General features: G+C 42.5%; 1 protein-coding gene across 1 annotated transcript in view; it reads left to right on the plus strand.

Moving 5' to 3' along the window:
• Positions 1 to 3,343: 3,343 nt before the first annotated feature.
• noc2l (NOC2-like nucleolar associated transcriptional repressor) overlaps positions 3,344 to 22,431 on the plus strand; it is a 76,564-nt gene continuing 57,476 nt past the window's right edge. Inside the window, exons 1-9 of the mRNA XM_084333034.1 lie at positions 3,344 to 3,402; positions 3,830 to 3,964; positions 4,066 to 4,249; positions 5,974 to 6,211; positions 10,712 to 10,802; positions 10,914 to 10,992; positions 11,638 to 11,748; positions 12,132 to 12,245; positions 17,614 to 17,802. Coding sequence (XP_084189160.1) covers positions 3,383 to 3,402; positions 3,830 to 3,964; positions 4,066 to 4,249; positions 5,974 to 6,211; positions 10,712 to 10,802; positions 10,914 to 10,992; positions 11,638 to 11,748; positions 12,132 to 12,245; positions 17,614 to 17,802 — 1,161 coding nt within the window. The 5' untranslated portion in view covers positions 3,344 to 3,382. The remainder of the gene's footprint in view (positions 3,403 to 3,829; positions 3,965 to 4,065; positions 4,250 to 5,973; positions 6,212 to 10,711; positions 10,803 to 10,913; positions 10,993 to 11,637; positions 11,749 to 12,131; positions 12,246 to 17,613; positions 17,803 to 22,431) is intronic.

Below are 22,431 nucleotides of genomic sequence, written 5' to 3' on the forward strand. Positions count from 1 at the left end.
CGTAAATGCAAACGGCACGAACGCCGACATCAATTTTAAGGTGGAGCTGCACCTGTGGCGGTTGCAATGCTGTTCTCGTCGCGCGAATACGAAAGCTCTGGTCGAGACAAGTATGAATACAAACATGGAGAACATGTATAATTGGCGCGACTGATAAATGTATAGGCTGCGACTTATTTCATAATTCTACACGTAACACGTACCAGACGACCTTAACCGCCCGTATGCGGTGGTCTGGTCGTTCAAGGAAGCGCACATGAAACGTCCCAAACATTGGATGTGCTCGATGATTTTCCTAGTCCGCACGGAAGGCGGGGCTTTCCTTTCCTCAACAACAACATCTTTGGCCAGGATTTGAACCCCCCCCACCGTGGCTACTCTTGACAAAGTATCTGTCAACCCACCAGCCAGAGCAAGTGATAAACTCCGATGCACTCCGAAATACTGGCCGCTATGAACATTATGTTCTATAGATATCTATGGCTATGAAAACCAGAGACAAAAAATGCTCTGAGTTTCGAAAAAGTCAGTCAAAGCTTACCAAAAGCACGAGCAGTGAACTCCAAGCCCACGTGACTGAACTCAAACTGGAAAGAAAAGAAACGACGTAAACTCCATGATCAAAACTGCAAAAAAGAATTTCATCAATGACAAAACGGAGGAAAACAAAAACAAACCACGTGAACTTTGGAAATTACTCAATAATCAACTAGGATGCAGTAAAAAAAACTTAAAACCAGATTCTCAAACATAAACATAAAAACGGACAACACGCTCATCACAGACAAGCTGGATGTAGCCAATTACTTAAACATTTTCTTCACAAACATAGCCACAACACTGGTAAACAAACTACCCTCCCACTCAGGGCTTTATGGGGTAGAACACATAGTAGCTTACTACAAAAACCTAGGGGTCCGCAAGGACGACTTCAAGCTGGAAATGGTAACAACAGATGAGGTACTCAATAAACTGAGCGCCCTCCAACCTAACAAGGCCACTGGCCATGACAACATCCCCTCCAAATTCCTCAGAGACTCAGCAGCCGCCATCACCCCAGTCATCACACACATAATAAACCTCTCCATAAAACAGGGACACGTCCCCAAGGACTTCAAAATTGCGAGGGTGACCCCTCTGCACAAAAAGGGCAGCAAATTAGACCCAGGCAACTACCGCCCTGTTTCTATTCTCACCTCCATCTCGAAAGTCATGGAAAAAATAGTCTACGAACAGGTCGAAAAGTACCTAGCGGAAAAAAATCTAATCTACGAATTCCAATCTGGCTTCAGAATATCCCACTCCACTGACACATGCCTTCTCTATTTGAATGACCACATCAAACAAGAGGTGGACGCAGGCAAATACTGCGGCATGGTCATGCTGGACCTACAAAAGGCCTTCGACACTGTCAATCACTCCATTCTGATTGACAAGCTAAAAGCAATTGGTTTTGATAGTCTATCAGTGAGCTGGATGCAATCCTACCTTGAGGGGAGGGAACAGATGGTGGAGGTAAACGGTACCCTACCCCCCCCCCTCACAGTGAGCTGTGGTGTTCCACAAGGAAGCATACTAGGACTGCTACTGTTCCTAATTTATGCAAATGACATGTCGTCAGCTTGTGACTGCAACTTGTTCCTGTTTGCGGACGACTCAGCCCTGCTGGTCTCTGACAAGAACAAGTTACAGGTTGAAAAAACCCTCAGCTCGGAACTAGGCAAAATCTGCATATGGCTCGCGGATAACAAACTATCATTACACATGGGCAAAACAGAGTCCATTCTCTTCGGTTCAAATAACAAACTCAGCAAGACCGACGACTTCTCAGTTACAGTGGGTGACAATATTGTCACAAGGAAAGATGAAATTACCTACCTGGGTTCCATCCTAGAGGCTAATCTCTCCTGTGACAAAATGGCATCCAGTGTAATAAAAAAAGTCAACCAACGAACTCAATTCTTGTACCGGATCTCCTCTCTGGTAAACAAGAATACCCTGAAGACTCTGGCAGGAGCACTCATTCAAGGGTACTACGACTATGCTTGCACCTCATGGTACCAAAGCACCTCAAAGGCGCTAAAAACAAAATTACAAACATCTCAAAACAAACTGGTCAGACTACTGCTTGACCTTACTCCTAGAACCCACCTCACCCCTGCCCACTTTGACAACCTAGGATGGCTTAGAGTAGACGACACAGTACAGCAACTTGCAATGGGCCTGGTCTACAAGATACACTACACGACCAAGGTACCCATGTACATGTCAAAATACTTCCCAAAGGTCAGTGAATACCACGATCACAACACCAGAGGGAGCGCCACAAATCATGTTAAACCCAGATTCGGCTCAAATAAGGGACTAAACACGTTTCGCAATTATGCCACATCAATGTGGAACGCCCTACCCAAAGCTGTAAAGGAATGTGGATCACTACCCACTTTCAAAACCACTCTCAAGGGACACCTACGGGAGACTGCAATTCAAAACTGGCCCCTGTAAATGTCCTAACCCAACCCCCTCCAATGTACAGTCATTTACCTAGTATGGTTTTGTCAATAGTCCAATGTACAATTTTGCTTGTTTGTACAGTGTCCCCCCCCCCCCTCAATGTACAGTTTTGCTTGTTTATACAGTGTTCCCCCCCCCCCCCCCCCCCCAACCACCTCCAATGTAAATTACCCAGTATGGTTGACAATATCCCAATGTACCCAACCCCCCCCACACAACCCCACCCAACCTCCTCCAATGTACAGTTTCTACGTCAAATGTATATACTCCCTTTTCTTGACTCCTTCTGTATCACAAACAGTACTGTATTTGCAAATCTGGTATGTCATAAATGTATAGATGTAGCAGTACTGAATATCTGTATGTCATGTATGTCATATATGTCCTGATGAATTGAAAATGGGGGACCCTGATGTAAACAAGACGAAAGTCTTTCTCTGGTCTGCATCCCCTTAACAATTGTGTGTATTGAGCTGTACTGTATTGTACCCATTCTGCAATCTGTTAATAAAGTTTTCAATCAATCAATCAAACATCATGCGTAGCATCAAAACACTGCGTACTTTGACAGTGAAAATATGTGTTTCTCGTGTCCTCCGACTCCGTTTTCTATATTTGTTTCCATATGCTAATTCTGATCTGTATATATATAATATTTATTCTTTATATATAAACAGCGTGGCACATGAATAACCAGTTAGCGTTATGAAAACAAACAATGCAATTTATTAGTTCTATAATAACTAATAAACCAACAGCATGTACTACAGGCTGGGTTGTAGCTACGTGAACCAAAATACCAACTCTCGACTTTTACACAATGATGCATTGTGGGTATTGAGTTTGGGAGTCACGTTTAGGATCCAGCATGGCAGGCAAACAGAAAAGGTACCAGCTTTATTACATTGGCTATTTGAGTGTTATTACAAACCACTATGATGAAATAATGCCATTATTGAAAGTAAATATACTGTCACGACATTGCCAGTGAATGTGTTTTTTGGCTAACGTTAAGTAGACCTTTCTTAGCTTGCTAACGAATGCTAACATTAGCTAACTTGTTTTGTTAGCTAACATTAGTATCCCCCTTTAACTTTGCTAACCTCAACTAACCTGCTACACACCAGGCTACGATAGATAGGGTTTGTCAGTATAAAAATACAATTGTCCAAACGTCAATCGATTCTTAATAACCAGCTGGATACCAGTTTTGGTTCCTAGTAGTAGCTAACGTCAACTAACTTTGCTTTGAAATGGTTACAGGGATGATTAGGATTTGTGCATTGCCCACTTCTTCTCTTGTTTTTATTTTTAGGAAGATGGAGGACCTCGGAATGGAGGAGTTCATGCTGTCAGGCTTCGACTTTGCTGGTGAAGAAGACGAAGAAGAAGAAACACCTACACAGAATGGACTAAAGAAGAAAGCTGGGAAACCAGCAGCTCAAGAGAAGTGAGTGTTTTGTTGTGTGACCATGCTAGTGCTACTATCCAGTCTTGTAGACGACAGCATCCGTTTAAATTAATATGATTGTATATTGCATTGCCTTTTAGTGCAGAGAAGAAGATGGGGAAGGCCACCATGCACAAGGACCAGTTGTCAAGGCTACAGAGTAAAGACCCAGAGTTCTACAAGTTCCTGCAGGATAACGACAAGACACTCCTGAACTTTGACGACACAGACAGTTCCGAGGATGAGGAGGACAGGAAGTACCACTCACTGCCCAGCCATCTGGAGGTAGTGTGTGTGTGTGTGTGTGTGTGGTGCACTTGGGCAGCAGCTTAACAGCGACTCCCACATTTAGGCCCAGTTAAAAAACAACAGTCCTTCGTGTATGTGCGTGTGTGTGTCAATGTAATGTTGGGTTCAGGCTCTACACTAACCTTTTTCCCAAGGAGCACACAAAGAAATTTAGGAGCACAGTGAAAAATGTTCAAGTAACAAGAGTATATTAACAAACTTTATTACATGCATATTATACTCTGTGTGTGTGTGTGTGTGTGCATACTAAGGGACAAACATCTGTGCAATAGCACATACCACCAAAATCACACATTGGTCCATGCCTACTAGACACAAAGGATATAGGTTGTCCAGCTGCTTTTGTATGTTGTAGTGTTGTCACGATACCAACATTTTGACTTCGATAGGAAAGGTAATGGAATATATTATTAGATGACAGAAATGGAAAGTTCTTTATACAATTCTTTAATTCATTATAATTTTAATTTAATATTTTGACGCTGTTTAAACATCAATAATCTAAAATAATACAATTATTATGTTACAGCTGCTGAGCTATATACTATAGCTAATGTCCATCAATATCTTCCTTTTGAATGAAATAGGTTCAGGAATCAGGAGAGAGAGGATGCAAAGCTTGCAGAGTTTTCCTTACAAATAGAAACAGCGTGACAAGAGAGGTTTTTACCGCGACGAGGATGCAAAGCATTTTAGACCATTGGACCCATTGCTTGCAGAGTTTTCCTTACACATAGAAACAGCGTGACGAGAGAGAGAGATGGAGATTTTTACCGCGGTGAGGATGCAACGCATTTTAGACCATTGGACACGTTGCTCGCAGAGTTTTCCTTACACATAGAAACAGCGTGACTCGTGAGAGAAGTTTTCACAGAGCTGTCAAACGCAGTGCTGAATAGCTAGATGTCATCATAGCTTCTAAAATTGAAGGTCCGCGCTGCTATGTGTATATTATGAAATGACAATTGCGCGTTGACACGCCCACTACGCAAAACCATTACTCACACACTGTACTCCTAAATGATTTTTCCGGTTCGCACAAATAATCTTTTTGGGTCAAATGCGAGTGAATGTAGAGCCCTCAATAAATTTATTTGAGTCAATTCAATTTCTTCTAAAATATAAACATTAAAAGTGAGAGAGGTGTCTTTTCCAACAAGTTCCAATAATTGAAACTGAATGCTCTGTCATTAATAAACCAACAGTAGTTTGAATTTATGTTTTGAATTGAAGTGAGGGAGTTGTGAGTGAATTGCCCACCACCCTGGTGCATGTTAGGGATTGGCACGAGTCATGGGTTCCCAGATTGAGTACTCATGAATTACTTGAGTAGTGCTTGAGTAATTGTTTAGGGAAATACATTTTTAGAACTCATCATCATCATGCCAGCAGAAATAACAAGATATTGCACGGAGTCACACACACACACACACACACTATCGATTTTATTATGTTTCACTCCGCGGACATAACAATGCACAGTAATATACCCGATGCTTAATGCATATTGTCAGTCAAAACAACCAGTTACCATTTGTAATAATTACACTACCTTCACTCTGTCCACACCAGGTATCTCCGCTCATGGAACCGCATGTTCAATACTAGTCTATGAATGCTAAGCAAAGTGCCTGTATGTGTGTCAGCTTATCCCATGGCATGCATGCAAAGAACCTGACATTGATGCATTGTGACTGTAGGACGGCGACTCTGGCGATGAGCCCGAGAACGAGCAGCAGGGGTCTACCAAGAAGTCCAAGAAGTCTGCAGAGACCGTCAAAGTCACAGAGAAGATGATCGAGGACTGGATGGTGGCCATCAAGGATGAGCCCACGCCTCGGCTCTTCAGGGAGGTCACGCAGGCCTTCAAAGCTGCCGTGGCGACCACCAAGGGCGAGGGGGGAGACCCTTGTCGGTATAAAGTGTCTGACAGCTCAGGTAGGGCTCAAGCATCAACGTTCTGCATGTCAACCCGGACACGGTGACTTTCGTAAGGAATGAAAAGGCTCTATTGTGGTTTTCCCTCTGGAGCAGGGGTGGGCAACTTTGTATATGGTGAGGGCCACTAAATTTCCACAATCAATCTGGGGGGGCCGCATTGTTTATCGGCAGTCCCGCCAGTAGTACCCCATCACTCAAATAGCCCATAATAGTCACAGATGTGATAAATAAGGCTAAACTATTATAATTTGTTGTAACTTTGTTTTTATTCCATTTAAAACGCATTTAGTAATGCTTAATTTCAACTTTATGAATTTATAAATACAGCTGAATTTGAAAGTATTGCTGTGTAACCCAAATATATACAAAAGTGACAAATTATAATTAAGGCTTCTATTAAAATAAATGTATGAACTTAAAGCCCACTGCTCAACAAACGCAAAGCAGCATTGTGGGGCGGCGTGGCTCAGGGGTAGAGCGGGTCCAATGATCGAAGGGTTGGTGGTTCGAATCCCGCTCAAGCCCATGTCCATCCCAGTGATCCCACTGCCGTTGTGTCCTTGGGCAAGACACTTAACCTACTTGCCTCGTATGAATGTGTATGCATGTGAATGAATGTTGGTGGTGGTCGGAGGGGCCGTAGGCGATGATTATTTGCCACGCTTCCGTGAGTCTGCCTCAGGGCAGCTCTGGCTGCAATTGTAGCTTACCACCACCGGTATGACTGTGTATGAACGAATAATGGACTCTGTACGCGCTCTGGGGTCACTGGGGTGTCACGAAGAGCGCTATATAAATCCAATCCATTATTATTATTATTAGCATTCCTGCTGCATTTCACTACAACAGTAAATCAAAAGTGCAATAATAAATGATTTTGTTAAATGTATAAACTTTTATCCTGCTACTAAAAAAAACATTCCTGAGTGCCTCCCATTGACCCTTTATCAAACTGGCATGACATTCACCCTCCCCCACAGTGGGTCAATAATGGTTCCGTCTTTAATGAGACACTTGTGGTCTCCCCTGTTGGCGCACAATAGAAGGAATGTCAACTTCAATGTTTGTGCATGCAATCTGCATCAGATGAAATAACATTTCATTTTTGTGTGCGCGCGTGCACATCCGTGCGCGTACTTCTGCTCAGAAAAGTGCTGGGACGGCGTGGTACCGCGTGGCATGACCACTGCACCCCTGATTATTAGTGACCCACAATAGATGGAAATTATGTTAGCGAACTTACCTGATGTATAATGCAGTGCAGCATTGGACACTCAACGCCACTCTGCCTTAGAAGCCCGGTGAATCCTGTGTGTTTTCCTTTCATTGCGGCCGGGTGCTCCATCGGTAACAACAGCGGACAGTTTATCAAACCCCCCATATTGCTGCACGGCACTTTCAACAGTGTTGAATATGTCCACACTAGGGCTGACCCCTATTAGTCGTTTTTTTTTTTAATAAATATTGGCCTGGGGCCGCATGGAGTGTCGGTGAGGGCCGCCAGTTGCCCCTCCCTGCTCTGGAGTATCACAATTATGATATGAATTGTGATGCATGTGGACACAGCTATTACTATGTAACATCTTTGACAGCACTGAAAAACTGTCAACAAATTGTGTGTGTGCTTATGATTTGCTCAGTTTGAATATAACAAAGGGTTTTCTTGATCGAAATTATGATCGTTCAGCCACAGATTTTTTTTTTTTTATCCACTTTTTCTATATTTTCTCCCATCCCAATTTCGTATCATCCAATTCAACCCTCCCCTGTCACGAACGCTGTTTCTTGCCTCCCACAAGCCGGCTGCAATGTGGACTAAGTCATACATAGCACAAGTCCCCTCCGGTACTTGAGGTAACAGCAGTCGCATCTTCTCACCTGCGCAGCTCGATCTCTCAGTGGCGAGGAGTAACGCGTGGGAGGCTCACGCTGCCCCCGACACTTCCTGATTCTACTGCGCAGGCGCACCAACCGACCTGTAGGAGTCGCTGTCCACAACGCCCGATCCCCACCCATCAGTTTCCCACCCCCTAATACGGCCAATGTGTATTAGTACGGACGACCAGCTAAACTGAAAGCAATGTGGAGCGCTGGACTCGAACAGGCGAGCCCAGCGTCTCCAGTATTCGTGGCGAGCGCCTTGCCCACTACGCCACGTAGCCGCCCTGTTCAGCCACAGATTCTTTAGAGCATAGGTGTCAAACTCACGGCCCGCAGGCCAAATCCGGCCCGCCACGTCATTTGATGTGGCCCCCCAAGAGCTCAGGAATTTTTTTTTTTTTTTTTTTTTTTACATTAATATTGGGTTAAAAAATAGCAGTGTTAAAATAATTGTGGGTTAATGCTTTAATAAAGCTTTAACTTTGACAGCCTTAGTTATTACACATTCTTACACATACATGTATGTTGAACATCTGAGGTAACAAAGGAAAAAAGCCAAAAGCACTTACTCCTCAGACATTCTTTGACAATTTTACAGCCCAAAATACAAAAAAGATCTAGGCGGAATAGGTAACAAAGGGTTGAAGAAATATTGTCTGAACTGTCAGATGTCAATTATGATATGAATTGTGATGCATGTGGACACAGCTATTACTATGTAACATCTTTGACAGCACTGAAAAACTGTCAACAAATTGTGTGTGTGCTTATGATTTGCTCAGTTTGAATATAACAAAGGGTTTTCTTGATCGAAATTATGATCGTTCAGCCACAGATTTTTTTTTTTTTATCCACTTTTTCTATATTTTCTCCCATCCCAATTTCGTATCATCCAATTCAACCCTCCCCTGTCACGAACGCTGTTTCTTGCCTCCCACAAGCCGGCTGCAATGTGGACTAAGTCATACATAGCACAAGTCCCCTCCGGTACTTGAGGTAACAGCAGTCGCATCTTCTCACCTGCGCAGCTCGATCTCTCAGTGGCGAGGAGTAACGCGTGGGAGGCTCACGCTGCCCCCGACACTTCCTGATTCTACTGCGCAGGCGCACCAACCGACCTGTAGGAGTCGCTGTCCACAACGCCCGATCCCCACCCATCAGTTTCCCACCCCCTAATACGGCCAATGTGTATTAGTACGGACGACCAGCTAAACTGAAAGCAATGTGGAGCGCTGGACTCGAACAGGCGAGCCCAGCGTCTCCAGTATTCGTGGCGAGCGCCTTGCCCACTACGCCACGTAGCCGCCCTGTTCAGCCACAGATTCTTTAGAGCATAGGTGTCAAACTCACGGCCCGCAGGCCAAATCCGGCCCGCCACGTCATTTGATGTGGCCCCCCAAGAGCTCAGGAATTTTTTTTTTTTTTTTTTTTTTTTACATTAATATTGGGTTAAAAAATAGCAGTGTTAAAATAATTGTGGGTTAATGCTTTAATAAAGCTTTAACTTTGACAGCCTTAGTTATTACACATTCTTACACATACATGTATGTTGAACATCTGAGGTAACAAAGGAAAAAAGCCAAAAGCACTTACTCCTCAGACATTCTTTGACAATTTTACAGCCCAAAATACAAAAAAGATCTAGGCGGAATAGGTAACAAAGGGTTGAAGAAATATTGTCTGAACTGTCAGATGCAAACTGGCTGTGTGACATAACCGAGCATCTCGCTCAATTGAATAAGAAGCTGTAGGGACGCAAACAAGTCCCACCCAAAACTTGACCAATATAGTTGTGAACTGAGACAACCCTTATTTTGTTATTTTTGAGTACAGTTACAGTTGTGTGTTCATGCAGATACATAATAGCAATTTCATTACGAATTGAAAATGGGGGACCCTGATGTAAACAAGTCGAAAGTCTTTCTCTGGTCTGCATCCCCTTAACAATTGTGTGTATTGAGCTGTACTGTACTGTACCCATTCTGCAATCTGTTAATTAAAGTTAATTAAACTATCTTCCATTAGTTGGATGTATGGCCTCTGCAAGGTTGTGTGCAGCCATTTGTTTTTGTAACATCTGCTACATCTGTCCCACGTGTTCTTTGCCGCTCACAGTTGTTAGTTCTGCCCCTCTTGACTGTGACAAAAAGGTTTTGAACAAACTTAATGTCATAGCTTGTATTTGATGATATTCTTCTTTGTTATTTACTTGAATGGTTTGATCATTGATTGGTGGAGTAATATGGGGTTCTGATAAACTAAAATTATTTGTTAAAATAACATAAGCTAACATATATTTTTACATTTATGCAAATGAATATGCAATATGTATAACTTGAATAAGTAATAAATACAGAAACACCATGTTTAACAATATGTAAATGTGTAGCTACATTTATTTTACATTACATTAACATTTATACGGTCTTTGGCCCTTTGAGGGCAACCATAATGCTGATGTGGCCCTCTGTGAAAATGAGTTTGACACCCCTGCTTTAGAGCATCAGAATACCTTGTTTATGAGACCCATCTGGATCCATATATGGTTTCTTAACTACACCGCCCTATTATCCATCCACATGCCTGACTCCCTCTTCCTCCCCTCGACATCCGCAGTGTTCAACGCTCTGGTGCTCTTCTGTATCAAAGATGTCTATGTGGCCCTGCAGAGGATACTCAACCTCAAGCCAGAGAAAAACCAGAAAAAGTAAGAAGTGGGATGTGTCGTTTGTCTGCGCTCCTCTTTTGAAGGTCTTGAAGCATCTTCTGTGCAAAGACGGTTCAACCCTTTTACTGTTTCCCCTCTGGTGTCTCTCAGGCTGGTGCTGCCGTCATCCAGCTCCAAATGGCAGAAGAATCAAGTGGACATCAAGATGTATCTCAGTGGAATAGTTCAGGTTGTTTTCTTTTGCTCTGTCCACTTTTTTTTTATCCACTTTTTCTCTCATTTAAAATTTTTCTCCCATCCCAATTTCGTATCATCCAATTCAACCCTCCCCTGTCTCGAACGCTGTTTCTTGCCTCCCACAAGCCGGCTGCAATGTGGACTAAGTCATACATAGCACGAGTCCCCTCCGATACTCGAGGTAACAGCAGTCGCATCTTATCACCTGCGCGGCGCGATCTTTCAGCGTCAGGGGTCTGCGCTTTGGAGGGGCGCCGCCCCCATCGCTTCCTGATTCTACTGCGCAGGCGCACCAACCGACCTGTAGGAGTCGCTGTCCACAACGCCCGATCCCCACCCATCAGTTTCCCACCCCCTAATACTGCCAATGTGTATTAGTACGGACGACCAGCTAAACTGAAAGCAATGTGGAGCGCTGGGCTTGAACAGGCGAACCCAGTGTCTCCAGTATTCGTGGTGAGCGCCTTGCCCACTGCACCATGTAGCTGCCCCTCTGTCCACTTTCCTCTGTCTGGCACTTTATACTCTATTTTAAAGTCTTCTCCCTTCCCTTGCTTCTCATCAGTATCAAGTAGATGGGTAACCTGGACCTTGATGTATAGTTACCCCCCCTCACCATCTCCTCTTCTGCCCACAGTTGCTGTCCTGTCTGACTGAGGCCTCGGTCATCAATGCTGTCCTGCGGCACGCCAACCAGCTGGTGCCTTTCTACCTGTGTTTGCCCAAGCAGTGTCGGCCTCTAGTCAAGGTGAGGCCGTGGTCTAACCTTTTATATTGGGTTGTGGCGATGGGGGAGAGTTTGGGTTCAGGACGTAGAGCAGTCGTCTGGTCATCAGAAGGTTCCCGGTTTGATTCCCGCTGCTCCCGGGCAGCGTGTCGAAGTGTCCTTGAGCAAGACACTTGACCCCTAATTGCTCCCGATAAGCAGGTTGGCACCTTGTATGGTGGCGGTGGCGGCAAGTGTGTGAATAGGTGAATGTGAGGAACAAAATTGTAAAGCACTTTATAAATGCACCATTTACCATTTAGGCTGGTGTCACGCCACTGGCCTGAGACAAGAGAAAAAGATCTGAAGCCGGGTTCCTCTATTAGCTTTGTTATAACCTCGTCTTCTTTGTCTCCGTGTTTTAGCAACTGTTGAAGCAGTGGAGCACAGGGGAGGAGACCAGTCGTGTTCTGGCCTTCCTGGCCCTCAGCAAAATCTGCAGACACAAGCAGGACCTGTACCTCAACCCTATTCTCAAGGTAGGTATTCTGGCTTGGAATATGGAATATGGTTGCACTCGTTTTCAGGATGCCCCGGCACCTTCCCGGTCACTTGACGGGCAGAGAATTGCAAAGGTGGAGAACGCTGCCATAATCTATTGGCACTCTTCTATACCGTTCTCATACATGTGTAGCTGTTCATTAGTGAGCCTGAAACGATATTTGCTTTAAAAAGCTCTAGGGTCCCCCAATTGGGGGATCAATACATAAATCTATCAATACAGACCGTATTAATTAATGTTGTTTCTTTTTCAAATGTAGCCAAGAGTAAAGACCCTAACCCTAAGAAAATAAGAGTTTCTCTGAATAATGTGAACTATCTGTGCATTGCATCGGAAAAAGTTGAGTAGTCACGCAAGGAAATGACTAAATCCAGATTTAACACTGCCATTTGAAAGAGGGGATTGGGCCCTGTAGCAGGGCTCCAGACTAACTTTTTTCACCACCGTCCCAGAACCGTCCCGAAATACATTTTTAACCGTCCCAAAGTGAATGTAACCGTCCCAAAAATCAAATGTAGTTTCTTTACTTTGGTTTTGTCGTCTATAGTTGTTATTGCCATAAGAAACACCATTCAGAGAAGGGGAGAATAAATTGATTTAGTCAAAAGGCTCCCATGGTGGAAAGATTTCACAAGAATAATTATGATTAAAAATAAATGTAAAAAAAAGTGTTTAACAAGGTGCTATGGGATATTTGGTCAAGGTGCTGTTATAGTCAACCAATTGGAGCCATCTTGATTATTCCTTCCATAGGAAAATATATTTAAATGTATTTGTATTTTATTTCGTTTTAGTTTTTTGTTATTACAAATGTGTGTTTATGGTTGAAAATGTTAGAGATAAATAAAGATCAAATCTAACTGAATAAGTTATCCCTCTTCTAACAAGAAAGAAAAACGTAGTTTAGCTTTAAACTATATAATGTCATTGCGTCCAGAGATTCCACCTTTGATAACTAAAGTAATGACACTTGACTAGTAATGAAACATGTCCCTTATAGATCGCGCTGTCCTCCTGAGTCCTGGTCGATATTGATAACTGCTGCAAAATTCCAGCGGGCCCTCCTCACTGAATATGGATTCATTGTGTAGCTGCAGAGTGAAGTTTGCCTATAGCCTGTCGTCTATTTCTCCGCGTTCGTTTAGATAAATGTAACGTTATGCCAATTAACTCGCAATGGTAGTAACATTACGTGTTAGTATAGAATCGAATAGAAATCCTTTAATAATCAGTGGCAGTCTGCACGTTAGTCAGTAACGTTAGCTAGCAATAAGCAGCTATAACTAGAACGCGTCGATAACTGTATACAGTTCCAATAGACTAACATTACACTTCTGTGATTTAAATGTGTCCTCACCTTAGACTCAGGGGTAGTATTGCATTTTCTGGATGCAGTTCCCTGTTGGTCATTTTGGGTCTGTGTTTATCCTCTTCAAATAGCGCAGCATGTTTGCGGTGCTCTCGTCACTGAGAGGATGCCACAGTATAGCGCGCGTTTTTTTTTTTTTTTTTTTTTATAACATTCTGATCTTTCCGCGGTTCTTGTACAGTGGTCTCGTGCCGTGCAACTGTCAATTACCAGCTGTCATTCACTGTGTCAACCAGGGTTAAATACCAGTGGAGAAAGCCTAGGTAAGAGAGATTTCCCTCACCTGTTAACACGTTTTTCTTTTTTGATGTGAGATTAATTTGGGGTGTGACGCTGCTGCAGCGCGACTGGCTGATGAGAGGTGGGTAGGAACTTGATGCTGGATTAGTGTATGGCTGCATTGGGAGGCGGAGATAGTCATTGGATTTGGCAAATCACGCTACGTTTAGACTTCAGTGAACTTAGTCAGCACGAGACATTCACCATTTGACAGCAATATATGCGCGCACTGACAGTCCGCCAATTGACATTTCCTGTGAAAAAAAAAACCTCTCCGTCCCGGTTGCGTCCCAGCAAAGATTTCTGTTCGTCCCAAATCAATATTTGATCGTCCCCGGGACGACGGGACATCGTTAGTCTCGAGCCCTGCCCTGTAATAAGGTAATTTATAGGCCTGATATTCTATATTCAAATGCATTATAATTCAAATTGCCTGTGTCCTGATGGCAGAATTCAGTACTGTATCTACAAATCCTTCTGTTTAATCATCTTCTCATTAATCATTTGCTTAGATTTTGTGTTCACTTGATCTCAAGAAGGTGCTGAATGAGCTCAGTGAGCGAAATCTGATCACCCGCAATGTTAGCATGGTGTTGTTCACTGTCAAGATGCAAAGAAAAATTATAATTTATATTGAAAACATTTATTTATCCCAGAGGGGAGATTCGGATGTCCTTTACAGCATAACAGCAATTTAAAAACAGTAAAGACAGTTAATACATAACATACACTCATTAGTATGTGTTAAAAAAACAAGATGGACAAATAGATAGGGATAAAAATAGCTAAAATAGAGCTAAAAGTGGTGAAAAGAAAAAGAAACGAGTCCAATCATGATCTTAAATAATTAAATTAATTGGTTACAGTCCACAACCCAGCTCCTCCAGTCCACGGCAGTTGGCCCGTCCTGGCCCTGCCTGGTTGTGGAGCCTGATTGCCACCGGCACAAAGGACTGCCCGAAGCGGGGGGGGATAAGTCTGTGGCTAAATGTGGACCATATTCCTTTGTTTCATTACGATTTACTCAAGCATAGTAACAGACACACTATTTCTGACACTAAGAATACATTCCCTGAGGTCTATAGATGTTCCTAGATACCAAGAACATGCAAATTGACCTTGTAGAAGTGGTGCAATCTTCCATTTACTTGGGCATGTACTTTTAGGCGGATTTTCTGAAAATAGGGCTAGGGCTTAACAGGTTAATTGACAGCGGAAAATTGGGATGGTTTCAGCTAAGCATGAAATAGCCTCCCCCAGAAAGGTTGTGGTAACAGCAGTGATGTACCTGAACGTGTTCAATGAACGATCGTTCATGAACGCGTTCGTATTTTGGGCGAACTTGAACTGAACGTACTGTATATCCGCTAAATGAACGTAATTGAGAACGCGTTCATTCTCAGCCCTGTGTAACGGAGTTCAAAAGTGCGTTCATTCTCAGCACTCTATTATAACGGCGTTCAAAGATGTGCCATATTTCATAATGCATTTCAGCCGAAAACTCAGTTAAAACACTGTAAACGGGCTTAAAAATTATGCGTAAAACCACCCGATCTGGCAACCAGCCTGTCACCCCCTGCTACGTCATCAGACTCCTCCTCACAACAAGCAGTGGAACAGGAATCTGCGCGCAGAAGCAGCAGCAGCACTCTCTGTCGGAGTCAGACTCTACCTCTAGACGTCACGTCGGCGTATGCATTTAAAAGAGTTTACAATTCAAACTATTTGATAAACTTCTACTTTCAGCCCGGAAATGCATTCTGATAAACTGAATTAAGGATAAGCCTCCATTTTTACAAATGTGGTATAGAGAGATCTTCGGTGTGCTCCTACCCCATGAAAGACACTGCAATGCATAGAGTCAACGACGCTTCCTTTCAGGAGGTGTGGGCCCCACTATTAGACTATTTTCCTGCTGAAATGTATCGGATCCTTCTAAAGGCCCAGTGCCCCATTGTATGGACAGACCTAGGATAGGAAAAAATAAATATATGTATGTCTACATGTGAATGCGCTCGAGGCAAGTGCAAGTGCCTGTCTTGGTCTGCTTTCCTTTTTGCTTGTTTTTCTTTTTGTTTTGTTTTTGCTTGCTTATGGTGTGGATGATGGCATAGAGATGAACTGGAGGACCCCCCCCCCTTGTCCCAATGTGTGTTTTTGTAATGTAAGTAACTATGTGAAAAATCTATAATTTTTTTTTAAAAGAACTAAATTAGTTCATTTTTGAAACCATGAACTTTAGTTCAACATTTTGAATTATGAACTATGAACTGAACTACCGGTAGTTCATTTTAAAAATGTTGAACTGTGAACTGAACTAGTTCATGTAGAAAGTGAACTTTCCCAACACTGGGTAACAGTCCATAACAGAGGCCGGTGATGACGTGAAAATATTCCACGACTAATGCAATGCTAACATTCTGGTAAAAATGGCAAACACAAGTTCACTATTGGTGTGAAGGTGATGTAGAAGAGCCAGCCAACCTGAGCCAAGTCTGGTAGCCTTTTTCTCTTTTCCCGATATCTGGCTCAGGTGGGGAGGGCTGCAACTAACGGTAGTCGACTAATCTTTTGATAATCTTTTCGATTAGTCGACTAATCTAACAATTATTTCTTGTCACACCCTCCATCTCTGCTTCCTGTGGGCGCAGGCCGTGCGGCTCCTTTTCCGGGCTCCAGTGCATGTTTTACCTCACATGATCCCATAGCAAATTAAAATAATGACTCATGAAACATTTGAATTAGGATCTTAAGCTACTTGCTTGATCAAATGTATTTTAATAACATAAATACAATAATCAATCAATGAAAACTAAATAAATAAATAAATAAAAAATAATACAAATTAAAGTGCAAGTTTAAATGTAAAGATAATGTGCAAATAATGTTTTAAAAGTAACTCTAAAGTAGCAGCCTCTGCCCCAGCACCACGGTTCTGATGGGGCTGTTAACCTGGTCCAGGAGAGTGACGTGGATCCACTCACTAGGCTCCACCATCTCCAACAGCTGTAAGGGGAGAGGAGGATGAGTCAGATCAGACAGACTTCTAGGTCTTTTGTTTGCTGTGTGCGAGTGAGAGGAGCTGTGTGTGTATGTCTTACTCTGATCTCCTGCAGGGGAACACACAATTTACAAATGACAGCGTCCATAAAGGAACCCGTGATTGCATTGCTATAGCACAAACTTATAAAACATCAGATATAAAATAGCACTAACGTTCCCCGTCTCTGCAGTCTTGCCTGCGCTTTAGCCCAAAAAGTTTAACTTTATTCAACTGAGAAAAAAAAGGAGTCTAGAGACCATGGCGCTATACAGACAGTGAACGTTGGCACTAGCTAACATTAGCTAGCTATCTTAACTTAGCTAATTAATACTCCAGTCTGAAAGCTTAATGGTAGTGAAAGGGTTGTAGTTAAAGTTAGTAAAACCATTTCAATGTAGGTAAGATATGATTGGTGATTCCCTTAATGGTTTTCAAAAAAGATAAAAAACGTTACAAAAAATACAGATAAATTAAAATATGCCGTTATTATATAAAATATATTGGCTCAAAATTCCGATCGGGACATCTCTACTTTAAATTAAGAGATTCATTCCAAACACCCAAAACTTCTTCAGCCTATCTGAAATCTGAATCATTAGTACCAGCTTGTTTTGACCAATTGTGCTTATAGTTATTTTTTTCTCCCCCTCCCAGCGAATGTACGTGTCTTACGTGCAGAACTGCAAGTTCACGTCTCCCAACGCGCTGCCCATGATCAACTTCATGCAGCGGACTCTGACCGAGATGTTCTCCCTGGACACCCAGGCCACCTACCAGCACGCCTTCATCTACATCAGACAGCTGGCCATCCACCTCAGGAACGCCATGACCATGAAGAAGAAGGTCGGCCATTTTACCCTTTCCACGATCTATTACATGCTAAACACTCCAGTCAGGTCCATGAATATTTGGACTTCAACACAATTTTCATAATTTTTTCTCTGTACACCGCCACACTGGATTTGAAATAAAACAATCAAGGTGTGCTTTAAGTGTAGGCTTTAATTTGAGGGTATTTACATCCAAATCAGGTGAACGGTGTAGGAATTACAAAAATTTCTATATGGGCCTTTTTAAGGGACCAAAAGTATTTGGACAATTGGTTGCTCAGCTGTTCCATGAGGTCCAAAGAGCTGTCACTATCAGTGAAGCAAGCCATCATCACGCCGGGACCTCACCAGGGGCGTGCGCAGGCACTCGTGTGTTTCGTGCGAGAACAGCTCGTGTGGCCGTCACCGAGTCCGACTTCAGAGTAGGGCTGGGCGATATGGCCAAAAATGATATCGCAATAACGATATCGATAACAATATCATATCACTCGATATTCGATATTATCGATATTGTTATAAGTATAAAAAAAAATATATATATATATTTTTTAAAACAACAGATGTATGTTTATTTTGCAGCAATTCTTTGTCGTTGCCGCCATCTTTAGTGTTACATCCCCTCACACTCCAGTTCTCAGGCTGCAGCTAGTTTCTTTTCTATCTTTAGAAAAGAATCTTTCTAGCTTTTTTGGTGGACAAACCACCGCACATGTGCACCGTGACTCGTGACTGGAGTCTAGCTCTGCTAGCACACATAGCCTACTGTGTACAGACGTTTCAAACTGTATTTTAAATTAGAAAGCAAACAAAATAAATGGACAAGTTTTTTTTTTTTCTCTTATTTTCGATTATTAATATATATTGCGATAATTATCATTATATCGCCCAGCCCTACTTCAGAGTGGGCGAAAGCGCACAGAGGAAGGCACGTTTACATTGGAACAGCTGTAAATGCCTAGTCTTTTTTGCGAAGTCTGTCCCCGTTTGAAGATTTTTTAAAGATTTCCAGTTCTAGTGTTGTATTGTCCATTTTGCATGTATAACCCGTTATTGTCTCATTAACTCATTCACGGCCATAAGCTTCCCCCATCCTTCACTGTCTAGCGCCAGCTCTTCATGACCATTTTCGCGATATTCCACGATCTTTGCGGACACTATTGTATATTCTATATTATAGCTATGGAGATAATAGTATGGCTCATTTGACAGACACTGTCTATTTCTAGTCCAACATGTAAAAAATAGTTTGTTTCTACACACTGTAGTTTGTAGTTTATTACATGCTAAACATCGTCCATCTCCAAGATAATCCAGTCTTTTTCCATAGATCGCGAGATAAAACGCATTATATGCAATAAGCCCAAACCGTTGTGGTTGATCCCCTGAAACCGCAAATACTCCCAAATCAAAGGTATATACATATGTGTGCATTCACAAAGTAATTTTTTACTCAACGGTGATTGTGTTTGTCGAGCATGTTTTACGTCCGGTAAAACACAAAACGGTGATCGTTACAGAAACATGTTTCAGGTACGGTAAAATAGACATAGGGTATCCTTAACCTTAGCCAGAAGGTAATCCAAAAAGAATAATTCCAATGATCCCATTGGCGATCGCGATTACTCGTTTATATGTAATTACACATGTTTACGGGACACTATAGGTTTTGAGGCGTGCAGATCTGCTAGCGATTGCTTTGGAAGAGCTCTTCCCCCACAGAGCGAGTCTCGATAGTCCGGTTCATTCATTGACTCTCCTGTTCCCTTTCTATCAGAGTTCAAAAGGTAGGCGATACTGCCACCTGGTGATATTTGATCGGCGTTGCAATTCCAACGTAGGCAAACGGGCCAGGGACACATAGAATGATCCGGATGATGTTTTAGAACGGGGATCAGAGGGAAAAGATCAAAGGATCAAAACCCGAGAAATCTCGGGTATGGCGCTCAACCGCTGGCGAGATAACCCGAGAAATCTCGGGTCTGGCGCTGAATGAGTTAATTAGAATGTTAGAATTTATTTTAGAAGGATAAAATCAGTGTGACTGTACTCCTGAAAAAGTATAGTATGCTTTATTTGTATTGAGAAAGATACAGACACATTAGCTGGTTGAACAACATCTATATGTGTGGTAATAATGCAGATATTGAGTGTATTTCCATGAAAATGCGTGTGGCGTACGTCTCTGAATCCAACTGAAGTGGAAAAAATACGCTTCCAGCCCACGAGTCGCCTGCCCGCCCGCCCGCGGCCGGTGTAAACAGTGACACCCGTTAACTCATTCAGCGCCAGCTATTACCCTCATCTCTGTAATCAATGCGCCAGCTTTCCATTGCCTATTTTCACTGTGCGTCACAATGTTTGCAGATCTATATTCTATATTATAGCTATGGAGACAATACTATGGCTCATTTGACAGTCACTATCTCTCGTCCAACATGTAAAAAATTGTTGTATACGTTTGCGTGTTATCCCGTGGTGAATATTGTATAGTTTCAGAGTGATCCGGGTAGGGGTGGGCGATATGACGATATTAAATAAATATCGGGTACAGTTCATAAACGATACACCTTTTAAACGTATCGTGGACATCGTGATGTTCCTCACAATCCCTCACATCAGTTTATAAGCCGCCGCGGTTGAGATGACTTACTTTGGCGCAGCGCTTGCCTTTACTCTCTCGTCTCTCCCTCTCAAAGAAAAAAAATGCACACAGACTCGCCCCAACTTACGTCATGTACACGCCCATACACTCACGCACGCACACACCCAGAGAGGCGGTGCTACAGGTTTGTTTGGAGGAAACGGGGAACAGGGATACGAGAGCGTGAGAGAAGTGGAGAGAGATTCGCGAGTTTAAACGTTAGCCCTACATGTTTTATTCAGAAACGGCAATGGAATATGGAGGCGCTGAGGTGGATGAACTGGTAGTAGCCTCGCGTTCTAACCGTTAGCATTGCAGCTAGCGTAAATGAGCTAATAAGGCAATGGATTCATACAGTAGTTTGATAGCTAGCGTGTGTCGCGTTGGGGGGGGGGGGGGTACCGTCTTTATATCTAACTATGGGGGGTACTACCGAGTCGAGTAGGTACTGTGCAGACCGTGGTAAAGCGGCATAAGAGAATACTTCATAATGTTTCATGCAATTAAAAAGTTAATATTATGATGATGATGCACACACACCTTTACAGTGTTTTGTTGACCAGTAGGATCTTATAACATTGCTGATAATAAAAATCATAAGTCTAAGCTATCAAGTCTCCCGTGATTTTATATTACTATATATTAAAAGTATAGGCGGACCATTCCTCGGTTACAAGATTATTATTTTCTCACAGTAGTGTGTGTATTTTTGGCTAAAGTAGATAGAAAACAGTACTGTGCAAAAGTCTTAGGTACCCAAGAGTATTTATATAAATTGTCTTAGATGTTAATAAACATTTTTCTGTATTAGTGTGTCAGTAGACTACTATTTTAGATTTTTACAAATGTTTAATACAATTATTTTTGAAAGCATCTTCATGGTTTAATGCAGACATAATTTGCAGGGCCAATTTTAATCGTCATGTTGGTGTGACTGTATGCTTCAAAGGGTTAAATCAAGCATTTTTAAGGGCTTTAGAGGAAATGTCAAAATATCGTGATGTACATCCGTGTATCGTGACATAGCCAAATGCTCTGATCGTCAGCAACGGCATACGTTTTGGAGTATGTTACATATGATCGTTGCGATCGATGTGAAATAATTTTTGGATCAAAGTGAGTCCAAATTCTCCACCCGGACCATATATAATGTAACACACAGTGGGAAATAGGGTTTCAAAGGGTGGGCGATACTGCCAGCTAGCAGGATTCGGCCGGCATTGTGCTCTGGGTGTCTCAGAATTCGTTCCAATGATAACACAGAGGTCTGTGAGAGTGTATAGGATATTAAAACCGGAAAAAAAGGAAAACAGACAAAATAACGTATATATACGTTATTGGCACTCAACGCTTGGCGAGCAAACATGTATATATACGTTAATGGCACAGAAAGTGTTAACATGGGCGTGAAAGTGAATCGCTGATTGGCCGCCCGCGTTCGGTGCGTTTGGGCCGTCAGGCTGAAAAATCTAAACAAACCCATCGGAGAGATAGGAAAAACATTAGGTGTGGCCAAATCAACTGTTTGGTACATTCTTAAAAATAAAGATCCGGAAGACCACCGAAAATAACTGGTGGATGACAGAAGAATTATTTCCCTGGTGAAGAAAAGCCCCTTCACAACATTTGACCAAAAACACTCTCCAGGAGGATCAAGAGAAGACTTCACCATAGTGAATTCAGAGGGTTCACCACAAGATGTAAACCATTGGTGAGCCTCAAAAACAGGAAGACCAGATTAGAGTTTGCCAAAAAACATCTAAACATCTAAAGCCTGTACAGTTCTGGAACATCTTACCAGAATGATGGGAAGAGAAGAGTATGGAGAAGGAAAGGAACTGCTCATGTTTCAAAGTATACCACATCAGTGAAGCATGGTGGTGGTAGTGTTATGGGCATGTATGGCTGCCAATGGAACTGGTTCCCTTGTATTTATTGCTGATGTGACTGCTGACAAAAGCAGCAGGATGTGCTTTCGGGTATCTGCTCATATTCAGCCAA

The sequence above is a fragment of the Notolepis coatsorum genome, assembly GCF_963971535.1.
Source record: "Notolepis coatsorum genome assembly, chromosome: 17".
Taxonomy (NCBI): domain Eukaryota; kingdom Metazoa; phylum Chordata; class Actinopteri; order Aulopiformes; family Paralepididae; genus Notolepis; species Notolepis coatsorum.